Source organism: Ceratotherium simum, chromosome 6 (genome assembly GCF_057802395.1).
Source record: "Ceratotherium simum simum isolate JZ-2026a chromosome 6, ASM5780239v1, whole genome shotgun sequence".
NCBI classification, from domain to species: domain Eukaryota; kingdom Metazoa; phylum Chordata; class Mammalia; order Perissodactyla; family Rhinocerotidae; genus Ceratotherium; species Ceratotherium simum.
This window is the reverse complement of record NC_141905.1, coordinates 79,965,189-79,978,181: the sequence shown is the minus strand read 5'-3', so window position 1 is coordinate 79,978,181 and position 12,993 is coordinate 79,965,189. Positions and strand designations below refer to the sequence as shown.

At 50.4% G+C, this 12,993-nt stretch overlaps 1 protein-coding gene across 4 annotated transcripts in view; it reads right to left on the bottom strand.

Moving 5' to 3' along the window:
* TACC2 (transforming acidic coiled-coil containing protein 2) overlaps positions 1–12,993 on the bottom strand; it is a 192,608-nt gene that overhangs the window by 75,857 nt on the left and 103,758 nt on the right. The window contains exon 1 of one of the 4 annotated variants that reach the window (XM_004428143.3): positions 692–1,167. The exons of 2 other annotated variants lie outside the window; for them this stretch is intronic. In XM_004428143.3, the coding sequence (XP_004428200.1) occupies positions 692–759 (68 nt within the window). In that variant the 5' untranslated portion in view covers positions 760–1,167. Of the gene's footprint in view, positions 1–691; positions 1,168–12,993 lie in introns of those variants that run through there. One more of the 4 variants, XM_014785812.2, reaches the window with a different exon arrangement.

Genomic DNA, 12,993 nt, shown 5'->3' with positions numbered 1-12,993 from the left:
CAGGATACAGGCCACTTCTGAGCACATTAGCTCTGTGGTTTAGAGAAAAGATCAGATTCCTGGATCCATGCACAGTCAAATCCTGCCTCAACCAATGGACCAATGAGAAGACTGTTCGGCTGGGTTTACTAATAATAGCAAGAGGCCTTGTCCTCCACAGTGTTCACCAGAGTGAGTATATGGATGCTTCAGCTAACCCGACTGAATGTCCACCAGTGATGCTCCACACCATCTGCCTAGCCCAGCGAGTGGCTGCCCTGCCCCTGAACTGGTCTGTCTCCATGGGCACCAAGCTGCCACATTCAAGGGTTCTTCCCAAGAGGCCCTCGTTGATGCCCGGCTGTTCCCTTGCAGGAAATACCACTGTGCTGGGGGGTGCAGAGCTAAGATGCTATTGGCATCAGAAGCCCCCAACCATACACTGGGCTCCTGAATAATCGAAACCAAATTCCAGGGAGTCATTTCTGCCCCAGGGCAGTATCCTGGGGCTGCCAGATGCTCATTCCAGAGGGGCCAGGAAATGCTATATGGAGCAGCCACCAGGTAAAGCCACGCAAGGCTGCCGAGAACCCCGAGCCAGCTCCAGCTCCAGGCTTCACGGGCATCAGGAGACGCGACACTAACAAAGCACCAGCAACCTCTCCTCCTCTGGGGGGGAGGGGGCCTCCGGGCGGCCCGGCGGAGCACTTACATTGCCTCTGAAGCCTCCTGATTCGAGTCGCTGGCTGGGACTGGCTGCAGGGACTGCGACCCTCCCATCCTCGCTGCGCCCTGGCGAACAGGCTAGCCGCAAGCAGGGCCAGCGTCCTGGCGCGATTCGTCCAGCCGGGAGCCCGGGGCGGGCCGGCCGGCAGCCGGGGCTGCTGCACTGCAGATGGGAGCAGCTGCTGGCATCCGTGGCGGCGGCGGCGGGGAGCTGCGGCTCGCGGCCCGAGCCGGAGCCCGGGGAGCGAGCGCCGCGGAAGTGTGCGCGCGAGTGTGGCCGGCGCGCGCCTAAGTGTGTGCGCGAGAGTGGCCGGCGCGCGCGGCTCTGCCCGGGGCGCGTGGGTGTGAGCGTGAGCACCGGTGTGGTCCGAATGGATCTGCTCCTAAACCCCCCGGCAGCCCGGCTCCTGTGTGTGACACGGTGATGTCATCATCACCGAGCAGCCCCGAAGCCCTTATCTTCACAAAGCTCCATCGCTGGCTCCGGAAACCGGGCCGGGGGGAGGGAGGGCGAAGACCCTCCCTCTGCGCCCGCGCCGCCTCCCCCAGCCTCGCCCCGACCGCCCGCATTGTATGGCTTTGAAATGCAAATACGCTGCCGGCTGGGGAGCCTGGGGCCCCAGGAGGGAGGGGCGTGGTGGTCTCGGCCTGGCTGACCACAGAGAGAGTGGGGGTATTCTCATGCCGGCTGGCTCATCCCTCCAGGAGGAAGGAAATGGACTCTCCCGCCCCAGTGGCGGGGGATGGCTGGAAGGGCAGGTAAACAGGCTGCAGTGGGAAACAGGCAAGACATGTGCTGTTTCCCGCAGCCCGCTTCTGCCTCCTTCAGGCCGGTGGCCAGGACCTGGAGCGGCTGAGGTCTGTACTGGGGAGACGTGAGGGCCCGGCTCCCCGCCACAGCAAGCCCTGGCCCGGCCTCCAAGGACACCTTTGCTGACACAATTTGGGGGGGGGGGGCCAAGCTGGTGAGTGAGAGGCACAGGGCTCGCTACAGGCCACCAGATGAGCTCTCCACAGAGAAGCCCCGTGCAAGGGCGCATCTGAAACTCGCAGGCCAGGCAAGCTGAGAGGCCCAGTCAGGCCCCTAATGCTACAACAAGGATGTACAGGGAAAAGGCAGCTCATCGTGACATGCAATCAAAGGGCCCATCTCTGTGATTCTAAACACAGGCTGAGCCTGCAGGAATGTCCCTGACACCCCATCACAGAGCCCCCAGCACCCACCCCCCATGCCCCTGCTGGGGCAACCAGGCCCAGCTAGCCAGGTCCCCACCCCTGGCTTCTGGCTGGCTCAGAAACCTTCAAGGCTTGGGCTCCTGGCCTTCTCACTGGAGGCTCCTAGAGAAGGATTTCATCTCCTTCGAGGTGCCGGAGGTTTGGGGACACACCTGGGAACCTGACCATCCTCTCCTGCTCCACATTCAGAGCAACCACATTCTGAGCTCCAAACACAGGCTCACGACTGAATTAAAGTGGAACTTCTGATGGGTAAGTTGAAAAGTCTCCTACATTTCCCCAGCATTTTTTCACCCCCCAGCACAGTGAGCCTAAAATGCATCTAAATTGTGGTCAAAAGAAAAAGAAAATGAAAACAAAACTGCTTAAAACATTTAAAAATTTCCCCCAATACATAGATTGTTTTCTAAAACTGTGGCCAAGGATGTTTGGACGGGTACTGCTGAGGTTTCGGCTCATGATGTCAGGATAGTTCTAGAGCTTCGTGGTGGGCTGACTTTCCTCTGCTCGTATTTTAGATCAGTGTCAAACAAAAAGCCAGAAAATCAAAATTGTTTCCCGGGGTTGCAACAACATGAAATTTCCAGGAAACACCGAGAAGAAGGTTTACTTCTGCGTTTGTATGAAAATAGCTAATGATGGTGTCAATCTCACAGGGAAGGTAACTGGCAGGGGGTGGCGTGATGAGGCCTGCTCTGGAAGGCACCGCCCAGGAGGCTGTCACTCACTGTCAGCGCTGGGTGTCACCTGGTGGCCAGGATCCTGCAGCCTGTTCATTCCATCATGCTCGGCACACCCAGGTTTGTTTCTCTGTCAGAAACAGATCTCTCAGGCCCCATATGCGGTTGGGAGTCCACAGAACCTTACCAGTGGAGCTGAAAAATTCATAAACACTATCCTAGACTTCATTTTTTGAGGAAAGTGACCCCTTCCCTGGGCACTGGGTGTGGCCTTCAGCCAAACTTAGCACTTGGAAAATACAGGGGGAAAAATTGAGGAACCACACTTAGAACTAATCTGCTAACTTTTTTTTTCATGACACACGAAAGCACAGATGCACCCAAGTGTCCTTACCCTTAGCAGGGGTGGGTGGGGTTTGCTGCAATAACAAGCGGGAGCTTTGAAATGAGATGGGAGTTCAAATCCTGACTTCTCCCTCATTTGCTGTGTGGCCTTGGGCCAACCACTTAACCACACTGAGCCTCTCCTTCCTCAGCTGGCAAAAGAGAGAAAGCATCTACTTTGCGGGGGATTGGGAAAATTAATGAAATAACAAATATGAAAGGACCAGGACCAGGACCCTCACTAGTGCTCAAGTGGTGCTAATTTCCTTTCCTTCTTTATAAGAACTTTTTCCCTATGTACAGAAGCATAAAGGAAATAAGGAGGCATTAAAGCAAAGTGCTTTTACTTAGAATCCCAACAACCAAAAATTTATAGCATAGGACACTTCACTTACGGCTGCCACCATCTCACTGATGTTATAAATACAACCAAGAGCCAGAGGAGAAACAAATACAATCTGGATGCCGGTGATGCTGATGCAACCACAATCCGGGCATTACTAGTCTGTGGGATTTACTCACGGAAGAACTTCTCAGACACTCAAGGAAGACCTTTGGATACTCACTTTGTACACAGTTTTAAACAATATCTAGTATTACAGCTGACAGAAAACGTAAAGCTAAAACAAAAATGGGGAGGGAGAGCGATCAGAGAAGAAAAAGGGCTGTGCTATGGACTGAAGGTTTGTGTACCCAACATCCATATGTTGAAGCCCTACTTCCCCGTGGGATGGGACCTGGAGGTGGGGCCTTTGGGAGGAATTAGGGTTAGATGAGGTCACGAGGGTCCTCTCATGATGGGATTAATGCCCTTATAAAAAGAGGAGACACGTGATATCTCTGTCTCTGTCTCTGTCTCTCTCTCTCTGTCATGTGAAGACACAGCAAGAGGGCAGCCATCTGCAAACCAGCAAGGGAGGCCTCACTAAGAACCTGACTGTGCTGTCACCCTGATCTTGGACTTCCAGCCTCCAGAACTGTGCTGTGAGAAATAACTGTTTTTGTTTAAGCCACCCAGTCCCTGCTATTTTTGTTACAGCGGCCCAAGCTGACCTAGACAGGCTGCTTAGATACACTGAAATACCAAAGACAGCAGCTAACGAAAAGGGAAGAGATAGAAAACCTATCCAAGTCAGACCAAGGAACCTCAAAACAACAGCAGTCCAGGGCCATTTAACCCAGCTTAAGTGTTTCATAGACCCTGAAGACGCTTAGCCTCCCCCAGGGGTTGTGGTTATCCACAGTGACTGCTGTTAACCATGCCCCCAATACACCATCCCTGCCTGTTTTACTGCCTCCTCCCCTCTCTCCCTCACCCCACCCCACCTCACCCCAAATCTTTCCGCAAAGGTTAAATCATGGGTTTATACAATAAGAAAGCACAGATTCCATCTAAAACTATTGAAGTGCAAGCAGTTAGCATCCCAGTCACTCACTCCCTCATGTATTCAAACCTGCCCTGAGCACCCACTCAGGCCAGGCCCTCAGCTGCAGCTGAGGCTACAGACAAGTCTGTCTTTCTCCTCTGCTTTCTCCCGACCTCCCTGACAGGACGCGCTGCCTTCATACCACCCGCCTGCTCCTCCCTTCCTTACCGCCTGTTCAGTCCCAACCCATACTCCAGACTCTACCCTGGCCACCCCGGGAGGGGCAAAGGCTGCTACAGCAGAGCGTTTCCTCTCTACATCAGACCAGTGATGCCCGACGCTTCTGACCATGGCCCTAATGAGACCCTGAACTCAAACAGCCCCTCTGTGGGCCTTTGGACCACAGCACACATTTTCTAGGACTCTGAAGGTAGGCTCAGCCCACTTAGATGGGCTCCACTGCCAACCCTCTTAATGATGTTCCCAAGACACTCTAGTTATTGTTAGTGCCGTTGAGTGGATTCTGACTCCTAGTGACCCTGGGTATAGCAGAGCAGAGCCCGGCCCGGTCTTTTTGGGCCATTATCTCACCTTCCAGTGCTATATCAGACAATGTTCCACTGCTAATCATAGAGTTTTCATGGCCAATTTTTTTGGAAGTGGGTGGCCAGCTCCTTCTTCCTGGTCTTTCTTAGTCTGGAATCTCCGCCAAAACCGGTCCACCATGGGTGACCCTGCTGGTATCTGAAATACCGGTAGCAGAGCTTTCAGCATCACAGCAATACGCAGCTGCCACAGTGTGACAACCAACAGATGGGTAGTGTGGTTCCCTGACCAGAAACGAACCCAGGCTGCAGCAGTGAGAGTACTGAATCTTAACCACTAGACCACCAGAGGGTGTCTGGCAAAGACACTCTAGCAACCTGGATAAAACAAGGAATACACCCATCATTTCTAAAACAATTAGCAATTCAACATATATTAATGCACTTACCACATGCCTGGCCTATGAATGCTGAATAAGATGAGTCTACTCTCAAGTTACTTACTGACACATACCAGAAAGATCGGCAAACCTGCCAAATCCCTGTAATTGAGAGATGAACTATGTGGTACAGACTCTTAAAGCCCACTGAGGTTCAAGGGACTGAGCCACAGTCAAGAAGGGCAAGTAGCTTGAAGCACCTCTGACACCCCAAGAAAAACAAACTTGAGCAGCTGTATCTTTGCCTCCGGCCTCGGGGAAGTCTAGTTGCCATAGCAGCGATCCTCTCAAACACAACCAGTGGACCCCTGCACTGCTCATTAGCACAAGCACACACACTAAAGGAAAGTAGGTCAGATCACAGAAAAACCCATCTGGAGAGTGCTGAGAATGTAAATACAGATGGAGAACAGGCCTGGGCAGGGTCCTGTTTCTTCAAGTCGCTGACCTTCACCACCATCCAATACACGATGGTGGGGACTGCGAGGAGGCTGCACGAAACCATGTGGATCTTCTCTTCAGGGAGCCAACCTTTAGAGATGGTGCCATCACTGCCCACTTGCAACTTGTTCCTCCATCTGAGGCTCCAAAAGTCCAGCCCTACATCATACAATTCTGTGCCAAGCACTTGGCTCACTCTCTTTCCTAAGATTCTAAGAGCTGGGAGCTGTTGGACTTCAGGCCTCATGTGTGGCCTGGGTTCAGCAACCACATGTAAATACGAGCCTGAGACCAGCAAAGCCGACTGGTGAACAGGACCAGGTTGCCGGTCAAGAATGGCACGTTGCTAGCACTTTCTCTGCCCAGGTTTTACAGATCTGGGATCCTCTTTCCTGGGCTTGTGGAGACACAGCTTTCGTGTCACTCGACCTTGCTCTAAAAGCTGTCTACTGCCTTCGGGAAAAAGTCTCAATTCTACATCCTGGCCTTGATCCAGTCCCTCGCTCCATCCTTATTCAAGCCGGGGCAAGGGTCCTCCTGTGACTTCATTGCCGAGGCGGCTCCCGTCCCCAACTTCTCCAGCTCTCTCAATTCCTCCCATGCCTCAAGTCCCAGCTCCCGACCAGCTCCTGGGAGGGGTTGGTCTCGCCCAGCCCACAGACTTCTTCCCATTCTCTCAACTGCTAGCAGATTTAAGCCCTGGAGCTCTCTTGCCTCGTTAGAGTCTCTCTTCATCCATGTGTCTGTGTCTGGTGTCTCCACTCTCCAGCCATGCGGTGTGCCCTACACACAGCCAGAGCTCCATGAACACAGGTGGCATGAAACCTCAGAGGACATGGGCAAAAGTCCTAGCAAAAGTCTTCAATCTTATGATGAATAGAGAAAAGGTAGGAGATTGTTGGGTTCCTTCATTTCCAGGGCCACAGGTCTTGTGTTAATCTCCTCCACTCCAACATTATACCTCACATGCTCACCCCTGGGAGTCTGAGTGGTTTTCTTGGGCTGAAGCACACGCTCAGGTGAAACCCCATCTTTTCCAGAAGGTTCTCCTGCTCTCTCCTTGAAAAGGGCTGATCTACTATATGTCTTCCTCATTGCCTTCACCATATTTACACAGGAGAACTTTCAAAGTTCCTTTTAAGCAAGGACAGCTCCAACGGCCACTCTTCACGGGGAAAAAGTCCTTCAATTCAGTTATGATAGAAGGCGAAGGTTGAGGATTTTACTGTTAGACCCGGGGGACAACCCAAAATGTGCTAGAGAAGAAATCAGTGAAGAGAGATGAGACTAACATTTATTTTAAAGTTAAGAATTCAGGATACATTTTAAATCTTTGATTCCTATAAGAAGGAAGGAAGGAAGGCTGACCCTGAAAACCCCAGAGCTACGCAAAAGTTAGGTTAGTGCTGAGAAGTCTCATCACATATGAGAAAGAAGTCAGAACACAAACACCACATCCAAGAAGACTAAATAAGATCCTTGAAATCCTTCCTTCTTTACCAGATTTTTTTTTTTTTTTTTTTTTTTGTGAGGAGGACCAGCCCTGAGCTAACATCCAATGCCAATCCTCCCCTTTTTTTGCTGAGGAAGACTGGCCTTGGGCTAACATCCATGCCCATCTTCCTCCACTTTATATGGGATGCCGCCACAGCATGGCTTAACAAGCGGTGCGTCGGTGCGCACCCGGGATCCGAACCGGTGAACCCCGGGCCGCCGCAGCGGAACGTGCGCACCCAACCGCTTGCGCCACCGGGCCGGCCCCTCTTTACCAGATTAATACAGCTCTTTTGAGATGGAAATGGTAGGAGATACTCTTAAGATAACTTTTTAGAAAATATACCCTACCTAATTTCAAAAAAGATGTAATCTTGCAATTCAAGAGAGCAAAAAAGAAATGCGAGTAGAAAAGGTGGGTAAAAGCCAGAGGGAGTGAGGTTAGCCAAGAAGTACTTACCTAAGCCCTTGCTGAAGCTGCAAGTCTGGCTCTAAGTTTCCCAACGGCCAAAGCAAAAAGGGAAACAATTGTGATCAGTTATGCAATTCATAAAACCCAGCAGATAAAAAGAAAAAAAAAAAGGCCACTCCATGGATAAGCAGCTTTTTTATAACTGACATTCTCAACATGCCCTCTCCTATGGGTCCTCTGCCAGGGGATGGTGTATATAGTGGACGATGCCTTCAACAATATCCTTCTACCAATACAAAATTCAATTTCATATGACTATTTCAGCAAGCATATCAGCAGCTACTCAGCTCCCCCAGCAATCAATAAAATCAGGAAATGAAGAAGTTCCCAGGGGATATATTTCTAGCTGCCCCATCCTGCAGAGAGGGTCCCCACCATCCATGTTCCCACAGTAACAAGGTTACATAAGGGGAAGCAAAGGTCAGCCTTAGGAAGATGTTCATCAACAAAGTGACCACTTGCAGACTCGTTCCTCCCTCCAATACTCCTGGCTTCACAAGTCCTTGCCAGTCGGTCTCTAGTTGATTGTCGGGGCAAATGTAATGCCACCAACTGCAAAGAAAATTGTAAACCTAGCAGAAGATGCAAGACACCATGAAGTCAATGAAATTGATCCGGGGGAAGTGCTCAAAAGCCACCCCGAAGCCACTGAGAAATGGCAATCTGTGAACAACTGAAGAAGAGAAACTCGCAAGGATGAGGAAGAAGGTGGCTTCAAAGAGATGACGTCAGGATCAAAGAACTGAGAGAAGCCCTTCAGAAAACTGCTGAAGTCCTTATGTATTTATGGAAAGTGACTCTGGGCTTGAGCTGCAAGAGTCAAATGTGAAGTGAAGAATACGCAACCCTGAAAACTGGGCAGAAAAATATGGCCAGAATTCTTTGTTCATTCTAAGCATTAACAGATGGTTATCATTAAAGTCTACATTTTGTTAAATATAAAGTAAATCATTTTCATGACTTTTCATTTCTTTTTTCAAGGTAAAGACCCAGTTAAACTTTTTCCCCACTATTACCATAAAATTTTGATTCATTAAGTGGATTAAGTGGCCTTTCTCAGGTAACAATTTTCTTTAGATAATCCAGACCCTTTCCTGTAACTACTTTTATAAACTAGATTTAAGATCATAGGAAAAAAAAAAAAAACAAAGTGGCCCAAGGTAAAATTCCAGCCTCCAAAGTTCAGGATCCTACTTGGAAATAAGTCAAGTTGCATTCAAACCTGGGGAGACAGAACCAATTAACTCGCCCGGGCCAGGTAACTGTTTCTGTTTGGGATCAAAAACATAACCAGTGTTATCCATCTTTCTTCTTGGGGAACTATTTCCAAGAAGAGCAGAAAATTCCATAAGCATTATAAAAATGTTTCAGTCCTTGTTAAAAGAGCTTAAATATTGCATTTGGTTTGAATGTTGATGTGTTAATCCACTGAGTTCCTCTGGAGCTTAAGCTTCCTGGTTTTAGAGGCTGCTTTGTACCAGGAATAAGAGGCCTTTTAAGGAAAACACTCAGGTGTAAACAGAGATGGGATCTCCCTGCTGCCAAAATCGCCAGCAAAGCTGGTTTCTGCAGCCGCACTGGAGAAACAGGTTGAGAACTCAGGTTCCCCTCAACTGTAGTGGGAGAGGGTTCCCCTCGGTGACCCCAAAGAGGCCGTTCAGGGTGGAAATGCTTCCAAGATGAAAATGCAACAAGCATGTTGAGAAGCTCTAAACCTCTTGGTCCTTCCTTCAGTGTAAGCAGAGTGGGTACTTGTGACGGCCCCGGCCCCAGAGCAGAAGCCCGTTCATGTATCGAGGCCAGTTGTCAGCTGGTCTGGGGTGAATTACTTCCCATGTCTGACTAGCAGTGACACAGCCTGACATGGAGCTGCCCTAGTTGTGAGTGGAGCAGAGGAAACCAGGCACTGAGGACCAGGACTGCTGACTCAAGGCTCCGTGATGGAACAGAAATCCAGAACGGCTGGGCCAGAAATAGCATCCCTGAGCGTCTACTGATAGCATAATTAGCATAAAGTCTGAGGGCAGAGTGAGTGAATGAGTGTGAGGGTGTATATATGTGTGTGTTGGCATGTGTGTGTGCATGTGTGTGTGCACGTGTGCGCCACCAAGCCCTAAAAATATTTCCCTCTTTTCATAACCATCCCAGAGGCCCTGTCTGTCTAATTCCCTCTGCACCCTGACTAACCGTCACTGGATGCAATTAGCTTATAACTGCATCTTAGGATAAGGCATAATTTTTCCTAAAGACTCAGATCTTTAGGAACTGATTTGTCCATGTGAAGACAATCTTTCCATGACAAGAAACTGACCCGATTCCTGCTCATCCTGCTGACTTGAAGGAAATGTGTGAGAGACATGACCAGGTTTCCTAACAGCTTTCAGAGGCTGGTGACTTATAACAGTTTGGCGCAGAATAAACACATGGTAGATTTACATTTTTTTGCATCTCTTTAAGCTACTAATCCAGCAAGAGATGAAGAGTTCCTGCTTACATGAGCATTTCTGCAGTGCAGTGATTGCCCAGGCCAGAAACATGCCCTGATGGTTGGTATCAACACTCTGGCAATACCCCAGCATGGCATGGCTCCTGTGTTTCCAGAAGGTCAACATCTCTCTCTAGAGGGGTAGTGGAGTGCCGCCCAGAACCCCCTTTCTCCTTACAAAGCAGACGTTTGGGAAGGTCGGCTCCAAGAGGGCTGAGGCCACGCCTCCCAAATGCCCCACAGAATGCCTGACGCTTAGCCCAGCACCAGGCACGTGGGAGGCCCTCAATGGCCATGTGGACACACGGATGGACAGATGGGTGGACAGACCTGTACTTAAGAGACACAGAGGAGAGAGGCAGAAACCAAAATTCTTTCCAACTGAGGCCAGAGCTTAAGGAGAATCAATGAAACAATCCCTAGGCCCGGTCTTCCCACTGGCATCCACACAAAGCCCAGAACCACGTTCTCCAGCCCCCCTAACCTCAACGTCCTCCCCGACAGCAGGCCTTGGGGTTTTTGTCTGTGATTTTGGGGGGAGAGGGGCAGGTTGGGTGCCCAGGAACGAGGTTTGAATTAAACTCTCTTCTTCAGACACCTAAGTCAAAAAGATTAATGGATAATAGGGGACATTTTTCACTTACCTGAATCCTTAAAGTGACCCTAAGAAGTTAGTTAACCTGTCTGTTCCTCAGTTTTCTCATCTGTGCAATGGAAATAATAATAGGACCTCCCCGCCAACATGGATATTGCAAGGTTTAAATGAGATAACATGTGAAAGGTTCTTAGTATAACAATGCCAGGCAGACAGCAAGCTCTCAGTCCACGTCAGCTGCAGCTGCTGCTGTGGCTGTTTTGTAAAAAGGCAAGACATCACCTTGTCCTGGGGAGGACTCAGTGTCCCTGCTCCACTGACGCTCACAGCATCTCCAGGACACCAAGCCAGAGCTCCGGATTCAGCAGGAGGAGTTAGAAGCTGGCAGGTTTCCCAGAGGAGTCCCTGGAGATGACCCAACCCAAATGGTTCCCACCACAGCCTTGCTCTAGGAGATGGTGACCCTGGGCAAGGTCCTGACCTCACTGGGCCCCAGTTCTCCCATCTGTAAAATGGGGACAATAAAAATATCTGCCTGACAGGGCTGCCGTGGGCATTAAAGGAGATGAGGTGTATCTAAGGCATTTCTCTGCGCCTGGCATATAGTGAGCGTTCAGTAAAGGCTAGCTGTTGTCACCATTATGAAGTAAGAAAGCTGTAGCCCCTTCGTGATGCTCCAGGAAGAACTTGAAACCCAAGCCCAGCCAGAGCCTACACGGCTGCTCCCTGTCCTTCCTTCTCCACTCTTTCCTGCGGGGTCAGCAGTTCCGACCTTGGGTCCTGCCAAAGAGCACTGCCACATTGGTGTTCTGATCGCAGAGAACAAGGATGGAGGATGGTCCAGCCCCCACACCCAGCTACATCTGTCTGGACAGATCTCCCAGCCTCTGCCAGCTGAGGCCCATGCAGGTACCAAGTGCCACCCTAGGGACAAGCCTCCCTCTCCTCTTGGAAATGAAGGAGGGCACAGTGCATTAGGAAATCAATCAATTTAGGGGTGTCAACGAACATTTTTTAAAAGAATAGAATAGAGAATAGGATGGAATGGGATGGATGGGATAGACTAGACTAGAATAGGAATATTAACGCATCCCGTCTAGTAAGGGAAGTTTTGCACCAATCATGGACACTAGGTGTGTTAGTACGAGTGTGCTGGTCAGATGTAAAACTTCTAACTGTGGTTTGAGCAAAGCTGCTCTGGGCAGACTGTATGTGCTCCTCCCTGGAAGACGTTCCCCTTTCAATTTTGTTTGCTTGTTTCTTTGTTTTAATGTCTCAAGGTATGAGCTGGGATCTCCCCTCCCTCTTTAGGAAATCATGCCACTCTTGTTCACTGGCTTTCAGGCCCATTATCTAAACCTGAGAAAGGCCACAGGACCCTGAGGTTCTGCAAAGCCCCCAGGCAATGATGCTCAATGGGTGGATATTTACACAGAGTCAGGAGCAGGGGCACTGAGGTGGGGCACAGGTGGGCAAGTCATCCCCAAAGAGCCGGCCATCCTTTGCCTCTTAGCCAGGAGAAAGCACCAGGGGCTCCATGCTGGGTGATACCAACCACATAGAGAATTACACTCCTTCCACACGGAGCCCAGCCTTGGGCAGCAAGGGGAGGAAATGCTGGTGCTGAGGCCAAGGTCGTGGGTGACTTATCTTGGGAGCCTCTGCCCAGAATCACAGCCCAGCCTGAAGTAGCCGTCCCTGCAGAGTCCCCTCAGAAAGAATGTGGCCCATGCCTGCAGGGGTCACACTGTATCCTGGCAGCGGCTTCTGGCCTGCACAGAGCAGAAGCTCAACAAATGTTCATGAGCAAATGAATGAATGAATAAATGCCAGAAAGACAGTGTCAGATCCTCTCCATCCCCACAGCCACTGCCCTAGTTCAGGCCACCATCACCTCCCTCCTGGACCACGATCACAACCTCCAGTGGTCCCGTGACCTCTGGCCTCTCCTGACCATCCACCCTCCCCTTGGCCACCACTGATATTCCCCAAAATTAAACTCGGTCCTGACTCTCCCTAGCTTAGAAAGGGAAGGCGATCTTCCTTTCACTTTGTGGATCCCGGCAAACTCCCCAGTCTGGCTGCAGGCCCCTCCAAACCTGATGACCACCTGCCACTCTTGCTGCTAAGCCCACTGCTCTGCCTGCAA